This window comes from Chroicocephalus ridibundus, chromosome 13 (genome assembly GCF_963924245.1).
Source record: "Chroicocephalus ridibundus chromosome 13, bChrRid1.1, whole genome shotgun sequence".
Classification (NCBI taxonomy): domain Eukaryota; kingdom Metazoa; phylum Chordata; class Aves; order Charadriiformes; family Laridae; genus Chroicocephalus; species Chroicocephalus ridibundus.
This window is the reverse complement of record NC_086296.1, coordinates 226,002-250,767: the sequence shown is the minus strand read 5'-3', so window position 1 is coordinate 250,767 and position 24,766 is coordinate 226,002. Positions and strand designations below refer to the sequence as shown.

Sequence of the window (24,766 nt, the reverse complement as noted above, 5' to 3'; positions counted from 1 at the left end):
CAAGGTCATCAATAAAGATGTTAAACAGAAATGGTCCCAACACCGAGCCCTGAGGGACACCACTTGTGACCGGCCGCCAGCTGGATTTAACTCCATTGACCACCACTCTTTGGGACCGCCCATCCAGCCAGTGCTTGAGCCAGCAGATCGTATGCTCATCCAGGCCATGAGCCGCCAGTTTTTCCATGAGAATTCTATGGGGGACAGTGTCAAATGCTTTTCGACAGTCTAGGTAGACAATGTCCACAGCCTTTCCCTCGTCCAATAATCGGGTCATCTTGTCATAGAAGGAGATCAGGTTCGTCAGGCAGGACCTGCCTTTCCTAAACCCATGCTGACTAGGCCTGATCCCCTGCTTGTCCATCATATGACCTGTAATGGCACTCAAGATGATTTGCTCCACGACCTTCCCTGCTACCGAGGTCAGCCTGACAGGCCTATAGTTTCCTGGATCCTCCTTTCTGCCTTTTTTGTAGATGGGTGTTACATTTGCTACCCTCCGGTCCATTGGAACCTCCCCAGTTAGCCATGACTTCAGGTAGATAATGGAAAGTGGCTTGGCGAGCACATCTGCCAACTCTTTCAGCACTCCTCGGAGTCCTGTCCTCCTCCTGCCCACATGCAACATCCTCTTCATGTAGATTTATTAGTGCTCCTGCATGTTAAAGCAAACCTTGTTTGCTTGGTGTGGTGCAAGATAAAGTTGCAGATCTTTACGGTGACTGGCTGGCAATCACAGCTGAAGAGCTGAGCTACCAAAACCCCTGCATATTTTATAACAGAAAATTGTAGCACTTTTTCACACCTCCTACCTAAGTAACTCTACCTGAAATGGTGATTAATGTGATTGTCCTACTTGGGAAAACTGGAAAGATTTTGATTCTCCTGCATTTTCTTACCGCATACTAAATTGTGTAAGGAAATGTGTGTAACAACACATTTGTAAATTGAATAGAAAGAAAAATGTGTAACATCATATTTATGCATTGAATATGTAAACTTTTCAATATAATATAAGAACAGAAAGAAACCCCACAAAGTTAGGCTGTAAAATTGCAGGACTATTAAATTGTTTCAAAGTTTGCAAGATGTACCAGGACAGTCTGACAGACTCAGACCCCTTACAGACAAGTCATTTATCTTCTCATTTGGTTTTAGGCATGCAAGCACTTCCACTTTTGAGCAGTTAAGAACACCTTACCTGACTGCCAGATAGCCTCTAACACACATCTCCATAAACCATTTGAATGGAGTTGCCTCCATTTTTCCTCCCATTATCATCACCATCTCATCAGTCAGCTTAATGTCAGGCTCCCAGCCCAGATTTCCACCAGGTGAGCTTTCAAACATGAATCCAAAATCTGTGCACAAAAGATAAGGTGCCTCATAAACTTTGCTGATTAACTGTGTGCTGTTAAAGCTTACGGAAGAAAGGAGAAGTGGATTTTGCATATTAATATCTAGTTTTTCTACCAACATTTCAATTCCAACTGGAAAAAAGCTTTGGTGAACTGTAAGAACACCAACAAAAGAATCATCACCATGACATTAGACTAGATTTAAGAATGATTACCTCATATAAAAACTCCTTGCTGAAACATCTGTGCAGTTCCAGAAAGGCAAAGCTAAAGCAGAGGTTACAGCCTCACACAATTTTATAAATTTACTTGTCAAATCTAATTCATCCTCAGACAGTGATGAAAGAAACTCAAAGATACATTTATGTACTTATATATACACACATGTATATATGTATGTATGCATGCATAAGTATGTATATATGCATAACCCATACATATGTGTGTACGGATTCCTGAAGCTGGCAAAACTTTGCGAAGCCAAATTTACACAGAAGCAGCCAGCACAGATACAATACTGAACAGGCATGAAAAAATCCCATGTATATTTACAAAGCGTGAAATCAGTATATGCATTGATCTCAAAAGGGAAATGGCTTACTGTCTTCTAGGAGCAATACTTTACAGGGGAAGGAAAAGGTAACTACTGAAATTTGAATGTGGATATGACTGACCAATATGAATGATGTGTCCCTTTTTGTCCAGCATGATGTTGCCATTATGCCTGTCTTTAATCTGGAGCAGAAACAGGAGAAGACTATATGCCGCCATACTGCGGATGAAATTATAGCGAGCCTGTACAAACAAGAAGTTAAAACAAATCAGAGAACTTAGAGAATTTAGTAGCTGACCCATCCCAGGAGCAGATACAGCTGAACAAAGTTTTTTTCGTTTTTTCCATTCACGAGTAGTTTGAAGCAATGTTCAATGATATTCTCTATAGATCTACAGCTGCAGTAACTTCTTTAGCTAACTCACTCATAGCTAAAAATGGATTATCAACATCAGAAACCAGATGCAGCATTATGGCAGTCATTATGCAATTATTTGTCATTATTTCTTAGAGCTAGAATGTCTCAGTTGAGATTTTGCTGTGCTTGCCAACTGATATTTTACCTTCTGGAATGCAAGGGTAGACTCATCTCCATATTGCCTTGTAAAGTAATCATACATCCCAAAGTCTGTCTGCCTGCCCAGCTGGTCACGGGATGTGCAGTCAGGAATGCATTCAATAACACCACACTGAAGGGGAAGAGCAGAAACAGGTCTGTAAAGCACGCTCCCAACATATATTTTGCTCATGGCTTTTGGCAGTTATACAGGTCCCCTGGGAAATGTGGGGACGCCTATCAATCACTGAATACAGAATTTCTAGTTTATTCATAAAAAAGCGTATATCCAGTTTTTTAGGACTTCCACACAACATAAGACGAGCTCTGTGACTTTCCACTGACTTGCATGACGTAGTCCCAAAAATCAAACAACAAACATGAATAATCACAAGCAGCAAAAATTCAGAGTCAAAAGCTTTAGAAAAGCAGAAAGCAGGGCAGCAAAGACTCTTTCTGTCGCTGGTACTCCAAATATTTGGCGTAAGTGATGTGGGGAGTATTTCCTTGCAGTATGGAATTTTTATGTGCGGTGGAAGAGAAACTCTTTTTTATCTAGGAACTATTTTCTACAGCAGTACAGTTAATTGCCCACTTACCCCAGGAGCTGTGGCCACCACTCTGTATGGAAACACAAAAAGATCCAGGCCTACCAGCTGAAATATGTTCTTGAAGAGATCGATGATTTGTAAAGCTAACATGTCCTGTTATACAAGAAAAAAAATTGCACAAGCATTACAGGGGTTATGGATCGTAAGTCAGATTACAAAAATACACTGAGGAACTCTGAAGTGAACACCAAGTTACCCCAGCAGGTCTGCAGATGTGTGCATGTGCACACACTGTGGCTCTGGGGGACATCAAAGAGGGAAAAAATAAATGCTATTTAAGTGAGTAGTAAGCAACATCGAAGATACAACTACTGACCTATGAAGAACAAACTTTTCCATCACTCTTTGGTAAGAGGGCTCCTAATAACTCTTAGGGATAATAGCTAGCATTCCCTCTTAATCAAAAACAATCAAACTTCAATGTACAGGATATGACCTTGGAAGTTACTGCTATATTACCAATAGTTCAATCGAAAAATAAACTCCGAAAAAGAATTTTAAGTCATGCAAACTGTCTTGAAAGGATGGCCTTTGTTTCGAAACCAGAATTTCTGTAGTGGTACAACACAGTTCTCTCCCTCAGTCCATAAAAAGTGGAGATTCTAAAAGTTCCAAAGAAAAATATTTCTATACTAAAATTATTTTCTTCTTACATATTTTCACCTACAAATCTGTCTTCTACAACTGCAAAGCCTGATTGATAGCTTTGTACCTGTCTGCAGTCATCGCCCACTTTAAAGATAGCTGCCTGCCAACAGATTTTCTTACTGTCCACCCCTTCTTCTGCACTTTCATCTATGGAATCAGAACGACAACGCAGACCTGCAAGAAGAGTACAAAGCAAAACCCAGACACAGACTTTAATTAGCAACTTTATCTGCAGTCAAACACACAACATTTCACTGTAGGTGCACTATAGATATTTCTGCCTTGCAAGGTGAATACCATAAGATGGTTCCTTTTGTCTACTGGAACATATCAAAATATTGTTCATGATTTACCTGATTTTTGCCTGAATTGCATTAAGCTAGCCAGCTAAAGTACCCCACAAAATTTATTATGAGAAAAAACTGCCAAAATCTGGAGTTTGCTACAGTCTAAAAAACAGAAAGGCAATCAATTTATATGTTAAAATTTCTTCAAGGTACTATGTGGCTTGCTTCCTGGGACTTTAGAAAAAATTGCAAAAACAATGGATTTAAGTTTTCAAAATTTTCTTCTCTCTTCCTTTGATGCAGTTTCATTTCTGAGCTGAACCATTGCAGATAAAGTTCAACATGTAAATAATTTTACTACAGTAGTAGAGGTCACTAAAAGCAGGAAAGTTTAAAGGAATTGCTGACACTTAATTAGTGGTGTCAATGATTAAGACACAGTTACTAACCTTCTTTTTCAAGCTCACTAACTCCACATCGCTTCACTTTAAATTTGGCCAGGTAGGGTGCTTTTGCTGCACTGAATTGTGGTAAAAACAAAGATAATGATGAGCGCAAGTTAGCAAAACAAGAATTTCTAGAAAAAAACCCACTTAATATCATGAATTAACTTAATGGGAGAATAACAAGTGCATGGTACCTCTGCATAGGAGTTCCTGATTTGTAATCAATGTCCAGAACGATAGCTTCAGGATTGCTGGGCAAGTAACAGCCTGCAAAATGGAGCAGAGAGCTAAGAACAAATCCACTGGCTAGTGCGACAACGCAAGCTGGAGAAATTCTGATGTTTAGCATCTATAACTTCAGCACACAGTTTTGAATTAAATAAAATGTTAGAGATAAACTGGAGATTACAGTCTGTGAGCCACGAAGGATGCAGTATATCCTTTGCATTAGCGAGTGACTGGCAGAAACAAATACAATACAGTTTTGAACTAACACTGCAGAATCTGTACCACAGAAATGTACAGACAGAACTTCTCTTACGATAGTCCCTAATAAGATGTGGCAGCATGTCCCAGTGCACTAGGAAGGGCCCTTAGCAACCAACACATGGTAGGAGAATGGAGACCTGTTAGACAGAGAGCAGGAAAAGCTGTAATCAAATTCCATTTTAAAGAGAAGATTCAGATTGGGAAAACATATGTTCAAGGTTTGAAAGGGCCTTCAATGACATTTCAAGGGGAATGCCTGATGGAAGAAAAAGGAGAATGAAACAAACTGGATGTGCTCCACTCTTGAGATAACATGACTTCTCAAAAGCGCCTCATCTTTTTTGAGAAGAGGGTGGTCCAAAGAAAAAGAACTTATTTATTTTCCCTCTTCAGACATATATTTCTGCTTTGATTCATGGTGTGCATTATGTAACTTGCTCTTGGGCAAGTTTTGATGCACCATATAGAAATTACTGGGTGGGTAAAAACAATGTTTCTAGAGAGAAACAATCCAACTGTGACAGAAAAACAGCCACCACCAAAATGGAGAGCTGCCACTTGCAGAGGTTTTAAGGTTTGCTTGCAGAATATTCAGTACTCATATTCAACACAAAAAGCCCACTATATTATAGGATTAAATCACTTCTTACCAGGCTGCACTTTCACCTCAGATAGCGCACTCAAACAAGCTTTTTTTCTTTCATCTCCTTTAGGGAATGGCCTAGAAAGACGAATGATATTTTATTTACCTGCATACTATACATTACTCTAGGTACTAGCCTCAAATTTGTTTCAAACTTATACAACCTTCACTAAAAACGTTTCTTCCTCTAATGACAAAGATCTCTTACTTGCACCACTTCTAGGGAACTTGCAGGCTCAGTACCCAACCAGAACATTTTCTATTTTAATGAACGTTATAGTCTTTTCTTTGTAGATTTAACACTGATTTGACATACGGGTTGTTGACAAATGCAAACAGCATAAGAGATGTGAATGGAATATATGAAGGCTCTTCCTTATACAGAATTTGAGGATAATTATACCTTTGTAAGCCCCTCTTTAGTTATACCAATACAATTTTCCCTTGTGGAACTTATTCTAGAATAAAAACATCGCTAACTAGAAAAGGACAAGCCGGCAAAATGCCTATGCAATTACACGGCTAATTTGTTCACACACTTAGCATGAATGCAGGTGTCAACTGAATAATTGGTAACACGGTTAACGATTGGTACGTACAATTACCCAATTTGCACAGGCACTTGTGTTAGCCATCTATTGAAGTCAGTCACACAGCTGCGTGCTCACCTGAAGTAGCAGCATGCAACTGAAAGGTATTACTTATGCTCTAGTTTTAAGGAGTACAGCAGATTACTGAAGCAGCAACATAACACGTAGGATAATGAAATCATCACAGATGATACATTTATTCATTTATGCCATCTACAAAGCAAACAGCATCTCCTCTATGTTGTTTTTACATTGGAGATGCACAAAAACCAGATTCATTTTAAGGCTAGGGTGCAAAATGCAATGCTTTCAAAGCACAATTATTATCAGTCACGTAATTATGACTTCACATTAACAAACAGTGGATTGATTTTATTCTAAATATCAAGATATTCAGATCCTAATGCCCCCTCTTTAACTCATCCTACTGGGTGAAAACATTTTAACATGCACATAGAAGGCACCTAATATTTTATTGTTTCTGTGATGTAAGCCTGATGCCCTTATAACTGGTGATTTGCAAAGCTTCATTTTAAAGGAGCTATGTTCCAGGAAATACATTTTATATGACTTTCAAATACTTTTATACACCAGAGAATGTGTTAAAAATATGCAATGAAACCACACTTACAGACTTAGAGCTTGTGTGCTGAGCTGCTGCCATCCACTGGCAAGCTTTATAAACGTTAAATTACGTATCTTACTGCAGTCTTTACAGTGAACAGTGACAATCTCTCTATGAGCAGGACTTGCAGTTTTAGGAGATCAACAATCCCGTGTGTATGACACCAAATCTTTCTCCATAGCCACAATTTATGATTGAAGGAAGAAGACTTACATATGCAAAAAGAACAATCGTCTTTGTATTACACTGCACAATGAAATCTCTTTGCAAAGAGAAATGACAATTAAATGGGAGTTTCAGCAGAAGGTAACCCATTTATCTATGCATGAGGTTTTTTAGGTTTGTGGTGTGTTTTTAGTCTGTTTGTTTATTTCATAACTCCACACAAATATTGATAACAAGTTATAATATGCAAGAAAATGACAGTCAATTTGGTAGACCTAAACAGAGAAGTGCTGTTTTTCCTGCCTGAACCAATCTCTGCTTACTTTTTGAGGAGGACATTGGTAACATATACAAAAAGCCAATGCATGATGCAGTGTGATAACTAGACTGATGGGATTTCAACTAGGACAGGAGGACCGATTGCTTTACCAATTCCATTACTTTTCTGTGGAACCTCATTCCACTATTACCAGCCACAATGTATTTGATAAAATCAGATTAAAAACTAAAGTTCAAATGCCTAATTATCTACTTCCAGAATAAAAAGTTATAGTTGTTTCAGACAGACTGCTAGCTCAGAGTTTAAGCACTGAGATCAGGGCAGGTATGAATTATGTCTAAAAGTCAAAGTAAAATCAGCCTTTCCATCCTACTACAACTCTTAAATTACATTTAAGAAAAAAAATAATCCATTTCTGATCATGTAAGTAATTAATTCTGTTTTCAACACTATCCCAATACCCCTAAAAACAACTTAGCCTCTTAATCAGGATGCTGGTAATTAACAGAACAGTAAGCCCCAAAGAGTGCAATTTCTGAATTACAATACTTACTTGATAATGGCTGAAACATTGGTGATTTTATTAAAGAAATCAAATTCCCGTTGGTAGAATTCCTTGGCTGGGCCAGATAATGAGCCAGTTATTTCCTCTACTAGCTGCTCCAGAAGTTCCCCGATGTCAGCTGCATGTGAAAAAGGAAGCTTTTGTGTCAGTGGCTTATTTCAGAAAGCTAAATGATATGGGTGATGGAAAGAGACACCCCCAGATAGCATTCAGAAAAGGTACTGATGCAAATATTGTCACACATCTTTTGACGCATTCTATCAGGTAGAACGCTTATACAGAATGGGCCCTACCTCTACAGATAAAAGAGAAGTTCCTAGCTAAAAGGATTCCTCCTGCCACGAGAGAAGCAGGAAGGAGATTTAGTCTCAACTGAGACAAGGAAAGGAGTCAGGCCAGATTATATTTTTAAAGCACTCACGATCTTTTTGGTGTCCTTCTTCATCCAGGTAGATATTAGTTTTCATGTTCCAGATGAACTGGTGAGCCAGGAGCTGGGATTTGGCAGCTGCCCACAGGATGTATTCTCTAACATAACCCATCTGCAACCATATCCAGCCCAGTAAGTATCAAAGATGATCACAACTCTAGCAGACTCGATTATTACTGCTTCTAATAGCTATTCTTTAAACTCAAAAATATTTAATGAATGGAAAGAAGACCTCTGCACTCTCATTCACATTGCCAATAAGACCTTTGAAAATGACAATGTATTTTAACAGGTAGCGAATTGTCGTGAACTGTTTTCAACTTTTATTATTGACCTATTCCATTATTCTAACCAACCTTCTTTCTGCTTCTGTGTCATTTTCTATCTGTTCTACTTGGATTTCAAATCTCTTTGAGTTTAGGGCATTTTCTAGTTTCTGTACAAGGCACAGTGGAATAGAGACACTCGTCTTGCTTGGCGTAACCAAATGCTCCTGTAATGCCAGAAATCTAGACAGCACCATACAGACTGCGCACTTTAGTGGCAAGAACTGCACGTGCGGGCACTGTTCCTCAGAAATTCTAGAAAGTAAGAACAAACTTACAAAGGAAGTTTAAGCGTACAAGGGAATCCTATTAATTCCAGAAGTTGCATTCTCTTTCCTCTACTTGCGGCTACTTCTGTAGTCTGTAGAGGTTTATATGTTTGACTGATATTATCAGACAAGACGTCTGATGTTCATGCTCTGCATTGCACAGGACACTTATCTATGCAAAGTTCTCAAATAATAACTAAATACAGTTACCTACACTACTGACTAGGGATGTCTTCACCTGAAAAGAAAGCACTGACCAGAGCTCACATACCTTATGGGCAGATAACAACGATCTCACATTAATGAACTCTGAACTTTGTCATCAAGCCTTACTTCTGTCTCCTGCAAGATGAAGCTAAGATCCAATTTCATATACATGATGGAGCATACGACACCCCTAGATGTCTTCTCTGGTTAACTCCACAGCAAAATGATTAAGGATAGTGATTTAATTTCACTACTGCTTGTCTCATGCAGACCTTCAAAAGCTTTATTCAGGTAAGAGTCCTCAGCTGGGGTTTCCCATAAAAAAAATTCTCTTTCCTGACAGATGAGCTACATAACCTCTGGTTTCTCAAGTTTACCTGTGCATAAGAGAGGTGTATCCAAAGCAAGCCAGCCTCTAGAGACAATAATTTTTCCACTATGTATTAGATATAGGACAGTATTAAGCAGCATTGGTTTAAGCTGAAATTTTGTCTGATTTGCAGTTTTAAGTGTAAAAGCCGCTTTAAAAATCTGTTTTGTTCATACACAGCTGTTTCACATCCTCACCTTGTCATACCGAAGTGCCTGAACAATCTGTGGAATGTAGAATAAAATGGCATCCTGAAAGAGAAAAGATGGCAGGGTTTTTACTGTTATTGTTTTTGTGGTCGGAAAGAAAGACAGGTCACATGCACAAAGAAAAGCTCCCTTCGGTTAGCTGATGAACAAAATTCCACTGCCTCTTTACTTTAAACTACATATATGCCACCTCCTCAAATCAAAGTATTTTTCTGTCCTGTTACTCCCTTAAAAAATATCATTAATAATCATGTCTTTTACACTCCTCCTATAAGTCTGACAAGTGCTAAAAATCCAGCCTTCTGCTGCTTTAGAAGAAACACCTTTCCACTGACAGAAGATTCGAAAGGAATGATTTGAGAAGAGCAATCTGAAGAATTCAGCTTAGCGTGATTTACGACAAAAAAGTTGCCAGTACACGAGTGTTATGTGGGACAAATAACTTTAACTTTTCATCCCAATCTATTCACATTCTGCAATGTGATGTGCCCATTTATCATACATGCCTCTCCATGGTACTAAAATGAAGCCTGTGGCCATAATGACTAGGGACATTACTTTACTTGCAGTGTTAAGGGTCCCTTGGAACTCACCGGAGGAAAAGATCGTAGGACTTTAACACCATATTGAGCTGTTAGAGGATGAGGTGGATACATGCTTGAAAAATAGGAAAGGCCAGTCGGTGGATCTGTTGGTGCCCAGCACAGAACATGACTGAGCTCAGGTGCATCAGCGTCAATTGTATGCCAGGTAACCAGGTACTGAAAAAGAAGGTCAGACACATTAGGATTTTATAGCACTCAATAATGTCTAAGTAATACATATCAGACAGTAATGCTATAATTGAGTTCCACTAGATCATACTGTGTTAACTAAAGACTGTATTTTCCAATATATCTGAATAAAACAGGCACACTGGGGCCCTGTAACAGTATAAATATTCACAAGTACCTTTATCGCTTCAGGAACATCACTAACAGCTCCTGGATCCAACCGAACCAGACGGGTCACTTCTGTTCCAATAGCTTCAGTGTTCTTAAATCTAAGTATAACCAGGAATACAAAACCATTAGAAATTTTTGACGGCCTCTTCTATTTATGTGAGGATGAGGACAGCAAAAGGCAGAAAAGCATATGCTTAATAAACAAAGAGTCCAACTATGAAATAATGCACACTGAGGGACCAATATGCTGTCAGGAACAACCAGTCCTCACCCAATGCTTTTGTATAAACCACTAGTATTTTAGCCCGCTTTTAGATTCTTGGCTGAAATATACTGTCTGGGATTCTACAGAAACCAGCGTGCAGAACTCTGCTTGGCAAAAACTATCACTGTTGTAAGGGGGAAAGAATTTCCTTTCCCTTCTGGAGCCGACTATGCTAATTCTCCTATAATACTTATTAAAGTGCAAGCCAATATATAGCTAGAACACTTCATCCAAAGCTACTTTAGCACTGTTTAAATGCTGTGCCTGCTAATGGGTTAAAAGCTATTGAGAACCAAGCATGATTTCTTCTGAACAAAACACCATCTAAGTGTTAGTGAAGAATGGGTGGCAGGAAAGGAAGCTGGACTCTGCTAGAGCCTGAGCCAAATGAGTATATTAAGTAATATAGTTATTTTAATTTCAAAGGTCTCAACCAGGTATGAAAGTATGCAAGGGGGCTGTAAACAAGAGCGAGTTCCATCAGTACTTACAGTGTAAGTACTCGCCCAACTCCAAGGCAGCAGTAATTACACCCGTTCTCTGTTCAAATATCTCACCTGGTAGGCAGCTGTACAGCAAGATGAGGAGAAATGCTCCAAGCCAGATTTACATTATCCTTCCATTGCTTCTCACTAAGACTGATATACTTAGACCTCCAGTTTGCTACACTGCTCTCTCCAGTCTGATCCAACTCTAGCTCAGGGGAAGACAGTGGATTGTACCATGTGATTAAGCGTTCAATCTCAGTAGCCTGAGGGAAACGGGGAGGGGGGCGGGGGGGAAAAAGAGAGAGAAGTGTTTTCTGGAAGAAGAAAAAAAACACTCCCAAATTTCATACTTTAGTTTATGTATCCTGCAACAACAACAGGGTCTTAGAAATTCATACAGTTTCCGCGTTCTTCTGATGACCCACCAGCAACGACAGCAGCAGTGTTCTTCGCTTCATGTAGTACTTGTGTAGCTGCGTACCTCTGTTAGTCTTCTTAGACATTCCTTGAGAAAAGGATAAAAATAGTTTTCAGTGGCTTTTGTTCAGTATGTTAAATGGTGCTTTCAAACTGTCCACACCTGGCAACATTAATACACAAGAACAGAATAACCATAGAACACTTGTAAATTTAGGTAAGAGTGACTTCAGAAAGTCAGCACTGCAGCTACTCATTGTACCATTGTTCTCTGAACACATGGAGTACAACAGGCTACAGAGATATCAATTTAGCAAGTACTGCATTCACTTTAGAAACACAACAGCCTACTAAAAAGAAAGAGCACATAGTTTATAACTGTACAAAAACACAGTCCACAATCTAATGTCACTCTGCTGCCCCCAGAAAGCACTAGGGGCATGTTTGCACAAACAAAGCAGTTTTCCTACAGGATTTCAATACATCTTGATTTTCAGTCTTACTTCTTCTGCACTAGAGAACTGAACATTCTATCAAAAACACCCAGCTAATTTCAGAAGTCTGCTGCTTGCTACCAGTGAGACTTTTTCCGCCCCCTCTCTAAAGTTTGGCGCTGGTAATTAAATACCCCACCAGAAGAACAACAGCCAATATTAAAGGTAAATATTGACTTCAAGTAATATCCACATATAAAATATGCTATAAAGTTGTCTGCAATTTTAGGTGGTTACCATCAAAAAAATACCTGATTTTTTAGATATGGTTGACATGCCACTGGACAACGGGTAAGTATTTATCCATCCTTGTGTAGCCTGTTGCCGAGATCCAACGTTGATATCCAGGTTGCTCCTGGTGTCTTGATTATCTAACAACAGAGCACAGATCTGACGTAGAACACAATCAAAGAAACAACAAGCTTTTGAAACGGCACACAAAGGAACTCACCAGGCGGCACGAGTTGGCTGGCTGTCAGATACTTCTTGTCTGAGAACATCGCTGTCCAAAACTTGATCAATATGCTGATATCCTCACGAAGCCTCTTTTCCCCTTGCGTAGGGAACTTCGAGGGACAACTTAAAGAAATCACAGAAATAACGTGATGCTGAATGTATTAGAAAAAAACAAAACCCACACAAATCTAATCAAGTCATATTTCTTATTCTGACCAGAATCTACAAGGATGAGAGTACACATCACTACGTTTTATCCTCATTGCTTTATTCTGTCTGACTGAAGAGTACAATCTTCTTACTACAAGTGAAAATTAAGCAGCAGTCTGTCAGCATCTTGGATTCACCTGAAATTTAGTATTATGACTGACTGACCGCCTCACATTCAGACATTCCTATCAATTATGTTCTTTTCTGTTGTGCCCATGTCAAACGTTGAAATCAGATTCAGTGTGGGTGTATTTTCAAAACAGCGAAACTACATTTTCAGCCACGCACTCTGTAACAGCAATTCTTTAAATCTTATAAATTTACATACAGTTTTGAGCATTGAATAAACACCAAAATAAGGAAAGACAGAAAAGAACAGAAACGATCCTGAAGGTACTACTTTATAAACCTAACATAATAACTGAAACTTATATCTAAGCCTTTCTGAGATGGTTTATGAACTACACAAAAGCACAAGGAAAAGAAAAGTTTCTGTTAAAATGGGTGAAAAAGGAAAGGAAGAAGTTAAATCACTAGAAGAGAAAGACAGCTGCTGCTTTGAAGTATCACAGAAGGTTCAGGAAATCACACACACGCTGCCAGTGAATAGTTGCAAATAAAAAAGTACCTGAAATAATCAAAGGCAGTTGAATAAATCTTTTCTCTCAAAACGTTTCGAATAGTTGCATTTGGAACCACATCAGCATGCAGCAAAGACAACCCCAGAGTGAGTAACCTAATAAGCAAAATAAAGAATGAAAATTTTGGCATTCCCAAAATGGTGACCAATGCAACACTACACAAACCACAGCTATAGCTGTAACTCAGTTCAACTCATTGAAAAGTGTCTGTTTCACAGCTCTTAGCAAACTGTTTTCATTATTGTCAGTCTGTTCCTAAAGCTGTAACTACTGAACCACAGGAAGTTCAAGCCTTCAAGTCACAAAAAGTGAAAACAATTAATGGAGCAAAATTATCCCCAACTGATACACTGACCGGATTCACAATGTGGGCAACTCACTATATGAAATTATCCCATGAAGTCTTCTGAAGCACTAAAAATTACTTTCAAGGTAGAGTTAGCTACCTCTACTTTGAAAACACAGCTCAGACTCTACACAATTCCAGGCTTTTAAAGGAATTTTCACCGCTTGAAGCCAAGGAGAAGTTATACATTTCACGTTTAGTTTCTTCCTCCCACCCTTTTATAACCTTATTTCTTCCACCAAGGAAAAAAAAACAACAAACCACTACTCACTTAAATCGGGGTCCAATTGCTGCCACATGCCGATTCAAACTGCCTTTCGCCCCTCCAGTGTTCAACGAAAGAGACCGCTGGAGCAGGCTGGAGAAGATCTCTATTTGGTCAGAACTGCAGTATTTGGCTATTTCAAATCTCTGCACCAAAAACTGAGAAAGAGAGAAAGACGTGCCGTGGTTCCTTTGCCCTTTTTTCATCTCAAAACAACCCAGTCTTTTCTGTTTCAAGCACCTTTCTTCCCCTTGATTATTATGCTCATCTAAAAAGAGCATGTCTCCTGGCTTTGAGGCAGAAGGACTACCATCATGACTCCACTCCCTTTCTGAATCGTGAGAACAAGTAGTGCAGAGTAGCTTAATCACAGCATCACTGCAACACCACCATAGGCAGGACATTCAGCAGAAATACACACCTCTATCCAGATGTAATGTGGAGTCACCTCTGGCGGACAAGGCCTTGGTTGGCTCTCTTCTGAGGCTGCTAATGGATCTGCTTCTTTCTGCTCAGCAGAAAATAGGCCAACTTTCTGCTCCACTGTCATTTGCCAGGCTCCTGCCATTTCCCGCATGAACTGCAAAGAGGAAGCTAACAGTACTTCTTGTTTCAAGAGCATCTTGTTATATGGGAAGAACAATCTTTCTGCATAGTGCACACAAGAATCTAGTACATCAACTGAAATTCACTGCAATGTTAACAGAGACGCAGAGACAGGTCTATACATCACACCTGAAATAAAATGTTTCTTTCACCTCCTGAATTACGAAGGGAAGAAAGACTCCCCCAGAAGTTCAGCAAGTAAGAAAAAAATAAGGGCAAGAGCAGACAAGAGCTCTGCTTTGTTGAGGAGACTGAACAGTTAGATCACCAGGTGCCTTTCATCCTCTCGTTCTACTAAAGGTTACTCTCTCCAACACCAGGACAGCAGAGAAAAGAGTGTGCCAGGCTCTCACGTACTGCAGGACACAGTTTGGCCCATGACCACGCGCAGCTGATGAAGCACACAACATAAAGATGGCACATAATTCACTTTTGCTGAACCTGCTCTAGAGAGCAGCATCCTCTGGTAGAAAGGAAGCCCTGCATGAAAGGGTGCTTATCTGATCTCCTCAACAAGACAGAAAGAAGTTTCCCAAAAGCTTAAGAGAAAACTGAAACCGATGCTTAAGAAGTTAAATGCTGAAATAAGCATGAAAACTGACCTAAGTATATTTAGATTGATAATTTTTTTCCAGGAAGTGAAACACACTGCACTCACTAACTGGAGCAATTACCAGAGGCAGCTTCCTCAGCTGAGTGTGGGCTGTCACTACACCATGCTGAGTTGTTTTATTTCTATTAGATTCACCCCCACCTCACAAAACACAGCTGGTCTAGCCTGTTACAGGATCAAGACACTTGCAAGCCTATTTTTTTTTATGCAAGGGTGCAATGCCAGATACCAGAGGCTCTGACTGATGAGCAGGGACATTGATTTCTGTTTGTTTTAAAGCACCATTCTATAAACTGTGTTATTTAGAATCTGAGTCACGAGCAGCTCAGGCGTCTCAGCAGCAAAGTAAATTGTACAGCTGAGATCCTAACAGATTTCCTTTACTACGTAATTCCTGCTGCTGAGAAAGATCCGTTTCCCACAGTCCACTTTGTGAGAGTGCTCAGACTTCCAACAACACATGAACAGAGACTTCCTGGCAGGCTAAAGCGATTAGCCATGCATTTAACATCCTTACTTGACACAGATTCACAATAGCTGTCAATCTCTCAAAATCTTCTGTCTTACCCCCTTTGCAGGGACACAGAAAGAGTTGTTAAATCGGTTCCTACCGGCACTTCTATTCCATTCTTGGCAGCAAGCAGCCACTCCCAGCAAGCAATTGCTGTTTCCATGCCATGTTCATTGAACATTCGCAGGGGTCCCCAACACAGATGATGAAGGAGCTGGGGGTCACAGTCTGAAAACAAACATTCACTCAGATTTCTCCAACAGAATAAATAAATGCTTTTCACACCAGCATGAAACTGGTGCGCACAGTATGTAATAATCAATTCCTAATAAACAGCTTCTAGTTTATGAAGGCTTTTCCCCCAATATAAGCCTAACTGAAAACACCCAAAACACAGTTTTGCCTCAAGTCGATGCATACTGGGCTTGTATTCAGATAGTTTTTGTAGATTATTACTCTCAGCATTCACAGCCAGAAAGCAGAACTCCATTTGTTTTTCATTACCTTTGCTGCTTATTAGCAGTGCAGTCAACTTAAACATGGCCTGGGTGTAGAATTCAGTATGGCCTGATTCAAGAGCATCATTCAGCTCTTTGACCATCAGTTTATTCAGGTCAGATGTTCGTCCTGTAGCATTTGAGAACTGAATCATTCCAGAAACCTGTAAAATATAATGGGTTTTTCAACAGTATTTTTAGGAATCTAGCTTGATATTGGTCATGTGCTGATTAAGGAACTTCACAGAGACATCTTTTGTTGCTACTTTGCTAAATCTTTCAGCCTTTATCTGCAATCTAAGAACCTTCTCCAAGACCAACAGTAAAATGATCTGTTTAATAACCTAGGAAAATTATACCCTTTATCTTGAAGGAATTTAACTTCAGAGTCTGTGGTTTTGTGCTTATGCACAAAATACTGTGCATACAATAGTTTGCATTGTAAGGGACATCATTCCCTGAAAAGCCATGCCAGAGCTCATGGACACTCCACACTTAAGAGAAATCCTGTACTTACCTCCCCTGCATAGCGGTTGCGCAAGTTGAGAGAAGCCATGAAGTTGGAGTAGTCCTTCTTCACACAAGTTGGTCTTTCAGTTAGCTGGGTTGCCTATGACCAGACCACATAACCTGTTTATACCGTTCATATCCAAGCTCTTGTCTTTTTTCCTATTTATACATTCACAGAAGTTTTAATTTTAGTTTTCTTCATACTATTAAAGAAAACAGTATCATGACTATTAGGTACAACAGTACCTAGACCGATAAAAATGAAATAAAGAACTTGTGCATCAATTATATGTATACAGTGCAAAATAAATACATATTTGTATATACTTTTTGAAAGACCAAAAAAAGCATAAAAAGGGTAGAATCTCTGGGACTGCTGCTCCCTTTTCTTTTCATGAACAGGTAAGGAAGAAGACAGAAGAGTAGAAGTGATTTTGGTTCTGCCCTCTCCATACAACAGCTTGCTGCACTGAGAGTAATGCAGAGAGAGTATTTTGTTCCTGTCTTTAGAAAGTACGCTAGTCATCCATGTTTCCCTTTGCAGAAGCACTCACGAATTTGTGACTCAGGGGTTTCTCCTCAAACACATACAAAAAAAAGAGAAATATTCTTTATACTGTAAAATGTGTTGTTCTGGTTTTTTTGGGGGGGAGGGGGATTTAAGACTAAAATACAAGGCCAGCAAAACCATCAAAAATTCAACACTCCTGCAGTGCTTTGCTTCAGTACTGCTAACAGCATGCTTGGCTCAGCAATGGATAAACTTTTGAGAACTATTCTTATTACATGTATTGGATATAAAATTTGTGCACTATCATCTTTGCATTAGCAATGTCCAATCCCTGGGAATAAAGCAGGAGGAAAACCAAACTGCCAGTAAACCAAAAGCTTTCTGAAAGAGCTTTTGTCACTTGACTGACATGCAAATCAATACAAATACCATTAACATATTAAGAAAATGAGAAAGTTGTTTCTCTTATTTCCTTCCCAGTTGTAGTTTCTGCTTTCTTCCAGCATAGTCTTTATTCTATGAAGTTTTTCCACCTTGCCCCTTTAGGGAACTATGTGACTGCACTCCTGAGTCCTGGGAGTTCTTTATCCTATTTACATTTAGTGACTAGCGCTGTCTAGAATGACAACTGTAACAGAGAACCAAACGGAAATCCTGCTAAAGCTGGGCACGGAGGCAGTTTCAGAACTGCTGCTGGAAAACAAGCTGGCTGATGATACAACAGGTTCTACTGGATGTTTCTTCAGGAGATCAGAAATTACAACCACAAATGAGAAAAAAGGAACTGTAAAAAACTGCATATATGTTTTGAGTGAACTTCCGTAAAACTCAGAGCAAATGGGTGTCACCTGACGCTACGTTACTATTCTAGAAAGCAGCTCATTTCAGTCTTACACAAAGATAGCATTTTCAAATCATTAAAAATAAACTACAGAAAACTCTTAAACAGCATTAGAAATAGTTTTATCTTCTTGCTTGCTATCATTTTACTTTTCAGTATTTTACAGAACAACATGATTGGAAGATACCTTGATTTGAGATGGAAATAACTAACATATCTTTCTGAGTAACGTTCAAGTGCTACGACAAAGGTGATTTAGAAAATCTGTGTTATGTGGCTACAGTGAGCGTCATAAGATTTTACTGGCCAGTCCATCCCAACTCACAACACCGCTACACAAACAAACAAACAAGAATCGTGCCCAATACTCACGCCCAGAGTGGTGTTCTGCCTGTTGTAGCCGGCAAAGTGCAAAACGCTTTCTGTAGCCATAGCCAGCCCCGTGTGCTGGGACAAACCGGATACCCAGTTCTGATGTTTGTTTAGGTATTCCTGTCAAAAAAAAAACCAACAAAAAAACACAAACAGAAACCCAACGAAAAAAAAGTGTTTGTTGGAAAACTACTGTGTTTTTCAAAACAAGGCAACTCATAAGCAAGTGTTGCATCATTGCAAAATACCAGAACACTCAATTACACACATACCTGACAATAAATGGACTGCCTCTACTGCCTTTTAGGTATTGCTCTCCTGGCAATAAGAAACTCTGAATGTTCTCCTAAACACGTAAAGAGTGAGACTCGTTCCATTTGGTAAAAGGATAAAGCAATCGAGATAGATACTTGAAGGCTGAGGTCTTCTTTAAAAAGAATCACTGTGCACAAAAAGAACCTTACAAAAGGAAATGCTTTGGACTCCATGGAAGAAGGGACTATAATTACTTATCCTTTTACATGAGGATAGAATCCCTTGAAGTTTTTTTCGGGAAGGAAATATAAACTTTAGGTATAGTTGCAGTGCCCAAGATCTTGAGCCTCCCTAGAAATTCTTTATCAGCATTAAGTTAGGCACCTCTAGACAGAATACTACTCTAACCTGGACTACACAGTTTCTTCAATTATTCAAGGATGAACAGAGTCCTGCATTTTCCTGTAGTAAGACTTTTTGTTTACATAAAGGGTATTTCATTTATGTTATTAGCACATCATAAATCGTCTTTTGTAGTCTTTGCCTGTGGTCTTGTGACAGCTTTCCACTGAACTCTGCCACATGTGAGCGTTTACTACACCCTTGTTCAAATTACAGTCTGTAGTTTATAGTATTCTCAGATATTAGTCGTGTTTCTCTGTATTTAAAAAAACACACAACAAAGACAGAAAAAACATCCTCCCAAGAGGGAAACAAGAAACAAGTTTTACATCCTAATCATACGTTTCAGTCCAGCTGATATTTTCAGCTAATGCACCAGCATTAAACAAACTTTGCTAGGCACAGCATTCTATTATATGAAATTCTGACTTATGAAGTAAATCCAGGGTGATCAACTGTTTACAAAACCATTACTTTCAAGATACACAGGTTCGGACTACATCAAAATTCACATCAAATAAAAAAATTCTAATTATTCTCCGCCAATGCTATAAAGGAGATCTTAGAGCAACAGAAAAATTTAAAACGATGCTTGGATAGCCTCAAAAAAATAAAAAACATCAGATAATTCTCATTTTGAAGATCCATGAAGATCAAATTCTTTCACAGAAGCAGGTTCATTACCTGTAGATGAGATTTTGTAACTGAGGGAGCCCATTTCATTGCTTCCTGCAGAATCATCCCACAGCGCGCAGCAAAATCCTTGACTATACTCTAGAGAAAGCATCAATATAATCAGTAATAATACAGGACATTTAATAAGAGTCACTGGTTTTAGTGGTGTAATAAGTAACACAGAGAGTAAGACAGGTTGCAGCAACATGATACCGGTAAAAGTTTCTGTAACTATTAAGTGTACCCTTGGTAAGCAAAGAACCGTCATGTTGCAAGTCAAGTAAGACAATGAGATTCAGAAAAACATGAATATCAAGTGCCATATGGTATGAGAAAAACCTTACCTAGGGAAGTATTTAAAAAAAAAAAAAAAAGGACCATTCACAGTAGATCACTAATTTATTGCCTCGGCATAAAAAAAAAAATAAAAAAAATCAGGCATTATTTTGTTGCTTGATAAATCAAGGAGGACCACCTACCTCTCTGGCTTCATGTGTGTCAGGGACAGTTATTCTATATGGAGCATCAGGAATGTCATAGTATGGTTGGTCCTTATGAATGTCCTGAACAAAACCAATTAATTACTAATTCTCAATAAGATAAAATTCATCATCACTTAACCTGAAGACTACAGGCAAGACTCTCTCCAAAAAGAAATTCTGATTCACCAAACTTTTACTCAAATATTCGCTCTCAAAGTCAATCTGAACAGATGTAAGAAACATTTTTATTCTAGTTTGGTTTTCAGTATAGTTTTAAAAATCCAAAGCCCTCTCCTCAACATTTAGTAGAAAAATAGAACTCTCTAAAGCATTTCCATCTTCAAAAATACAAATATATAATAAATCCAAGGAATATGGATACACATACACAGACAAGAAAAAAACATAATATGACAACCATAATTCATAAAAAGAAGACAAACCCTTAAAAAAAAAACATCAAATTTTTATTTCAAATGAGACAGTTCAACAGTTACAAGCCATAACTGGTAATCCTGTGTCTTACTCTTGATGCTAAATTTGACTTTCTGAACCATGTTTGACACCAGCTTTCTAGTACTAGTTTTACTACCAATGGAATAGATGTACACATGCACTCCTTATTTCTCAGAAATTAAAAATGAGATTTTATTAATCTTAGTAATGAAAGCAAAAGCAAATTAAGAACCTAAATAAATATCAAATAAAGGCAAAACAAAGTAAAAAAATTCAGTTCTACAAAATAAAAAGAAAAATGGGAACATATACTTTATTTCCTTAATAGCATTACTAAAAAAGGAACTTACTGCACTAAGAGACAGGGAGAGTGTCTGCAGAATATCTAGCATAGTTTTCAACACAGTTCCACTCCACAGCAAGTGAGGAAATCTAGAGCAAGACAAGATTCAGAAACACAATAACCATGGAGAGCTAAGGAAGGCAATTATTTTCTCAAGAAATGAAGCTGCTCAAAGAGCTCCACTACGTAGCTCATACTCAACAGAAGTCACACAACAGCCAAGCTCAATACAGTCAAAAGCCGTCTAAGAGCAAGTTAAGTAGAGCTAAGTTGAGACTGCATTTATTTCATGGGCATTTTGCTTTGCTCCATCCACAGGAATACCAAGCAGACATTTAAGCATAAGGGATTTCAGAGCCCAGGTTAAAAATACCACAGAATGTTATTTTTTAAGATGTTTCAGCAGAAGTACCAGCCAAGAAATTCACTTGACTGTTGTCATCAACTGCGTAAGTCAATGTGAAAAGAGAACAGGAAAATTAAATCTATACTCACTTGTCTACGAGACCAGATAAGTATTTGTCTGCAACTCTCCTGATCCTCTTGTGAATATGGTTGAAATTCACCAGCAAGAACTGCGCGTGTCTCTCCAGCTCTTCTTCATTCTCCTTAGTTTTAGGCTAAAAAGCATGCCAAAGAGAAGCATGAAGCTTTTAAGGAAAGAGACAAGCACACTTTCATAAACTGAAATGAGAACATTTATACAAATTTAAAATTTTAGTTTCCATGTAACCTACTTTATCAGCCATCATTGCCAGGAAAGCTTCAAACACCTTATCAGCAACAGCTATCACACATTGCATCATGCCTGAGGAATTGAGAGAAGTGACAAGTTTGATTATCAGTATTATGTCTGCTTTATAAACCATGTTTAACAGTTTAAAAGTGTTTAAGTTTACTCAGCCATCACTGAACTAAGCTGTTTCAAAATAAAACCAGCATTCTTGACAAGAATAAAGCAACAGAAATCCAGTAAACGTGATTTATTTTGTTACATAGTTGCTTCATTTGTTTTAGTTTTGCATGCCTGGAGGTAACTTCTTAGCGTCTCAAGTTGCAAAATAACCCAGACAGGTAATCTTACCAGATTTGTCTTTTTGAATTGCTTTATCCTCAAAATAGCAAAACATGACTTGGAAGCGATCTTGGTCAGTTGAACGCAACACCCTAGGAAAAGAAGAATTTTGTGGGTTGGGCTGTTCTGGGTTTTTTTGGTTTAGCTTTTTTTTTTTCCCCCACTTTTCTTTTAAACATCTTCAACACAAATTTATGCACTTCAACATTACAGTACACACCGCACACATACAGTAATTGTTCATTTCATGATGATTGCAAGTCTCTAGTAAGGGTGATATTGCTATTTGTTTCTACATTCAACTAATAGGGCTCAGATCTTAAAATGCTTGTTTGCCACTGAGAGAATAACTTCCACACCTCAGCACTTACACAGTCACCACAAACATATAAACACAGTATAATCTTTGGCACTTCTATAGGCTTTGCATCTGTTGAAGTTGCATATGATAGAAACATCACTTATTAAAAAATTGTTTCTAAAATACAGCCAAGATGTTTCTGGAAATGGTTGTCCCTATTGTCAGCTATTATCAAAGTAAAAATGTGACGGAGAATTTTCTTCCTATTTTCCTCACTGCTTGACCACCACCCCAGCTTTCAGCTACACGTTTCTTTGAATAGCAGTAATAAATACACTTTTAAATGAAAAAAAAATAGTCTGTGAATTCCGCATGTTTGATTAGTACAGCCTAATACAAACTGCTGAGGGGGGGAAAGTACGCTACAAAAAATTTTCTCAGCTCCTACATTACACTAATTTCAAAGAATAGGCACGCATCTATGCTGTCCTTCAGAGCACAAGACTCTGTGCAAAGGATACATTACGCTTGCAAGACATTCCTTTAAAGAACCTTTTGGTCCATCTTCTGTTAGTTCTCGTATAGAGCAGATTCCATTTTGGGAGCCCTACTATATTATTCCATCCTTTTTATGTACCCTGCAGATATTTTTGCAGAGATGAAATCCCAGTTTCGGAATCTTCAGTAGGGCTAACGTGACTCAAAATACTGATTCTCACTTATCTTAGTGCCTGGCAAATCTGACTCAAACATACACAGTTTTTAATTTATTTTTTTTTAATTCATCAGTGAAAAAAGTGTGTATATAAATATATATATACCTCATATACTCTAGGCGGTAAACAGAAAGAAGATAGGTAGACATGGCAAAGTCCAACTTATTGATCAATGCTGACACTTCTGGAGGAGGATCCAAGAGATTTATTATGGTACTCCGCAATTCATTTAATTCAGCCTAGAGATGAATACATGAAGTTATCTGAAGTGGGAGTAGTTTGTGTTCTGAAAACATTTGCTTTCAGCTATTACTCTTTTTACTTTTTAACCTTTGCAAACAATATGCAGGGATGCCTCTCTCTGCACACTAAGATCAACCTGCTTCGACCCAGCAAGTTACGATTCTTTAAATACAGAATTAAACAGAATTAAATACTCGAGTCAAGCTCCGTGCTGAAATAACTGCTAATTTCCATGCAGTTATACCAATGAAGAAATACAATTCCTACACTAAATGCATGTAGTTTTGATCAACATCAATTTTGTCCAGCTTCTTAAGCTTCATGGGTCTGTTGTGCTGCTCTAATGTCGCAAAACTAAGTATCTAGGAACAATGCAGATTTCTGTATTATTTGGGAGGAGACAAAGACATTTCATGAACTGCAACTCTTCAGTCCACTTTACACTGCTACTACAAATAGTCCTCGGGCAAAATCTATTCTGCAAATACTAGGGAGAGAGAAGCATACCAGTACGAAGCCAGAGGATAAAAAGGGCAAAAGCTCACTTAAAATTTCTTTGAAAGATTGAATGTGTTGCTTCCTCCCAAAGGTTCTCGTTTTGTTTTTTCTAAACAGTGCAAGTTTTGTCTGTCTGATACAAAAGAGATGAAAAACTATTAAAAGGCTTCCATCTCCACGGTCTTGGTTTCTACACCTAATCAAAATAGTGTAGCTGTCACCCTAAACACTTGTATTAACACTCAATAAAACTAAAACCAAGTAATTTATGTACAGTGTTGTCATAACAGTAGTGTAAAAAAGCTGTTTTTCACTAAAAGGACGCAGGTTGAACGGGTATTGTGCTATTTCAATAAATCATGGTTACTGTATCATTTAACACTGACAGCCATTCTGGAAGAAGATAATAGAAGAAATTAATTCTTACAGAAGTCACAGTATCATTCTTCATGGCAGAATTGTACTGAAGAACAGATCGAAGTGGTTCTTTGCTGGGAAACGTGAGTAATGGAGACTTGGTGGCAATTTCACATACACCTTCATACCATTCTTCTGGCCAGAGACCTAGAGCACAAGAACAAAGAGAAAGGTGGGGTGGAACAATATTAAGATTCAAAGTTAACTAGCATTGTCAAGCTTTGTACTACTTCCTAGGGCCAGTTTTTCCTGCACTTAAGCACAAACACTCAACACAAGTGATGCATGT

The 24,766-nt window shown here is 38.4% G+C and overlaps 1 protein-coding gene across 2 annotated transcripts in view; it reads right to left on the bottom strand.

The window, feature by feature from the left end:
- The window catches only part of PI4KA (phosphatidylinositol 4-kinase alpha), a 66,259-nt gene that overhangs the window by 5,202 nt on the left and 36,291 nt on the right, over positions 1 to 24,766 (bottom strand). For both annotated transcript variants that reach the window (XM_063350959.1, XM_063350960.1), the window contains exons 21-52: positions 24,488 to 24,624; positions 23,425 to 23,558; positions 22,312 to 22,394; positions 21,965 to 22,035; positions 21,723 to 21,847; positions 21,235 to 21,316; positions 20,426 to 20,509; positions 19,956 to 20,045; positions 18,615 to 18,734; positions 16,898 to 16,990; positions 16,388 to 16,544; positions 15,984 to 16,111; positions 14,575 to 14,733; positions 14,160 to 14,311; positions 13,530 to 13,637; positions 12,687 to 12,814; positions 12,487 to 12,606; positions 11,750 to 11,829; positions 11,394 to 11,587; positions 10,579 to 10,669; positions 10,221 to 10,388; positions 9,616 to 9,669; positions 8,238 to 8,358; positions 7,805 to 7,934; positions 5,599 to 5,669; positions 4,654 to 4,726; positions 4,463 to 4,533; positions 3,791 to 3,900; positions 3,067 to 3,171; positions 2,475 to 2,600; positions 2,033 to 2,153; positions 1,202 to 1,361 (exon numbers count right to left, since the gene is read on the bottom strand). In XM_063350959.1, coding sequence (XP_063207029.1) covers positions 1,202 to 1,361; positions 2,033 to 2,153; positions 2,475 to 2,600; positions 3,067 to 3,171; positions 3,791 to 3,900; positions 4,463 to 4,533; positions 4,654 to 4,726; positions 5,599 to 5,669; positions 7,805 to 7,934; positions 8,238 to 8,358; positions 9,616 to 9,669; positions 10,221 to 10,388; positions 10,579 to 10,669; positions 11,394 to 11,587; positions 11,750 to 11,829; positions 12,487 to 12,606; positions 12,687 to 12,814; positions 13,530 to 13,637; positions 14,160 to 14,311; positions 14,575 to 14,733; positions 15,984 to 16,111; positions 16,388 to 16,544; positions 16,898 to 16,990; positions 18,615 to 18,734; positions 19,956 to 20,045; positions 20,426 to 20,509; positions 21,235 to 21,316; positions 21,723 to 21,847; positions 21,965 to 22,035; positions 22,312 to 22,394; positions 23,425 to 23,558; positions 24,488 to 24,624 — 3,646 coding nt within the window. The remainder of the gene's footprint in view (positions 1 to 1,201; positions 1,362 to 2,032; positions 2,154 to 2,474; positions 2,601 to 3,066; positions 3,172 to 3,790; positions 3,901 to 4,462; positions 4,534 to 4,653; positions 4,727 to 5,598; positions 5,670 to 7,804; positions 7,935 to 8,237; positions 8,359 to 9,615; positions 9,670 to 10,220; positions 10,389 to 10,578; positions 10,670 to 11,393; positions 11,588 to 11,749; positions 11,830 to 12,486; positions 12,607 to 12,686; positions 12,815 to 13,529; positions 13,638 to 14,159; positions 14,312 to 14,574; positions 14,734 to 15,983; positions 16,112 to 16,387; positions 16,545 to 16,897; positions 16,991 to 18,614; positions 18,735 to 19,955; positions 20,046 to 20,425; positions 20,510 to 21,234; positions 21,317 to 21,722; positions 21,848 to 21,964; positions 22,036 to 22,311; positions 22,395 to 23,424; positions 23,559 to 24,487; positions 24,625 to 24,766) is intronic.